We start from the raw sequence: 1,852 nt of genomic DNA on the forward strand, positions 1-1,852 counted from the left end.
CTTGAGGTTTGTCACTCCAACGTGAGCCACCAGGTGGCAGCAAAGCCCAGATGTGCAGAGGTCTTCGCTGTGCTTTGCCCTGGCAGGTATTAGGTCCCAGAGCCTGGTTCCAACTGAAGTCCTCCAGAGGGAGAATTCAGAAGTGGAGTGTCCCCAATCTGTACTGCAAGACAGGAGCATAAATGTCCCCAGGTCTCAGCCTCAGAGCAGTGCAGAGACGGAACACGTAGAATGAAGACCTAGGCTACTGAGGAGAATAGGAAGGGGGTGAGGGATGTGAGCAACCACCAGATCTGCCTTCAGTGCCTGAGAAGAAAACCTGTTAGATTTCTCCTAACCCCGGCCCTTTTAGACCCTGTCCTCACCCTTCAATTATGCAGAACAAAAATAAAGTACTGAGCTTTCCAATGTATTTAGCCAATCGAGCACATCGTGAAACCTTCAGGTGGGTGGTTTGGGACCTTTTAAGTTGAAGTGCATTTTCTGGTCACTGTCATGGCTCAGTCTTAGAAAATCCATGTCAAAGGGACTGAATGCCTCAGATTGGCTCTGCTCCCCAGGATGCAAAATATCTAGATCTAAGGATCAGGTCAGTGTGGGATGAGGAGACAGAAAAAAGAAGCTGATTTGCATGGAGGCCCCTCCCTCCTCTGAGACAGGATGACAGAATAAGAAAGGTGTGGAGGAGCCAGGACCAGGGTTGGGGGCCCAGAAGGCAAGGTTCTTGGGGGATCTCCACCATGGCCTGGACTCTGCTCCTTCTCACCCTCCTCACTCAGGGCTCAGGTGAGACCTCCAGGAAAGGGACCATGGGGACATCTGGGCTCCTTCTTTGTACTGCTCTGCTCTCCTGGGCCAGCTCTGAACTGAGCTCTACGTGTGTTTTTCCTCTTTTCAGGTTCCTGGGCCCAGGCTCCCCTGACTCAGCCTTCCTCGGTGTCCGGGTCTCCTGGACAGTCGGTCACCATCTCCTGTGCTGGAAGCAGCAGTGATGTTGGGTATAGTAATTATGTCTCCTGGTACCAACAACAGCCGGGCATGGCCCCGAAACTCCTGATTTATAGGGACAGCAGTAGGCCCTCAGGGATCCCTGATCGCTTCTCTGGCAGCAAATCTGGCAACACGGCCTCCCTGACCATCTCTGGGCTCCAGGCTGAGGACGAGGCTGATTATTACTGTGCTTCATACAGGAACCCAAACAGTGTTCCACAGTGGTGCAAGTTCATGGGGAAGTGAGACCAAAACCTCCTTTGAACTCACTCAAGTCCCTTTAATCATAAACTCAGGCTTTCATTTGTTTATTCTTTGTTACTATTCTATTTTTAAATAAATGAAAACCTAAAATTTTAAAGATAATATAAAGAAATCTTATATAACCTTTTTATTGATTTACAACTTGTTAACACTTTACCATATTTGATTTTCATTATATTTCCCTATTTTTCATCGCAGTGTCTGTAAGCATAGGTCTATGCACATACATAATGTACATACATAATACATGCTCCCACAGGTAACATTCATTTTCTGAGTTATTAAGCTATATTCACTAGCACCTCATTTTAATATCTATTTTTCTAGAATTCACATCCCATAACATACAGCATTTCAAGGTGTATGACCCTGTGGTTTCTATTATATTCATGAGTATGTGCACCCATTGCACTCTGTAACTCCAGGACGTTTTCATCCCCCTCAGTGTAACACCTCATCCATTACGGTCGCTCCCGTCTCCCTCTTCTTTCAGCCCCTGCCAACAGGTCACTTACTTTCTGTCTCTCAGGGTTTGTCTATTCCGGACATGGCACACAAGTGGGATCACACACTACCTGGTCTTTTGTGTTTGAATTTC

General features: G+C 47.0%; 1 gene segment (V, D, J or C); it reads left to right on the top strand.

Annotated features, from left to right (window-relative positions):
* Window positions 1–702: 702 nt before the first annotated feature.
* On the top strand, window positions 703–1,236 carry LOC118981116 (immunoglobulin lambda variable 2-8-like). The segment is given in 2 exon segments: window positions 703–786; window positions 899–1,236. Coding segments are annotated over 2 exon segments (384 nt in total).
* The last annotated feature ends 616 nt before the right edge of the window (window positions 1,237–1,852 follow it).

The sequence above is a fragment of the Sturnira hondurensis genome, unplaced genomic scaffold, assembly GCF_014824575.4.
Source record: "Sturnira hondurensis isolate 20B ecotype Veracruz unplaced genomic scaffold, ASM1482457v3 Scaffold0023583, whole genome shotgun sequence".
In the NCBI taxonomy this organism is placed as follows: domain Eukaryota; kingdom Metazoa; phylum Chordata; class Mammalia; order Chiroptera; family Phyllostomidae; genus Sturnira; species Sturnira hondurensis.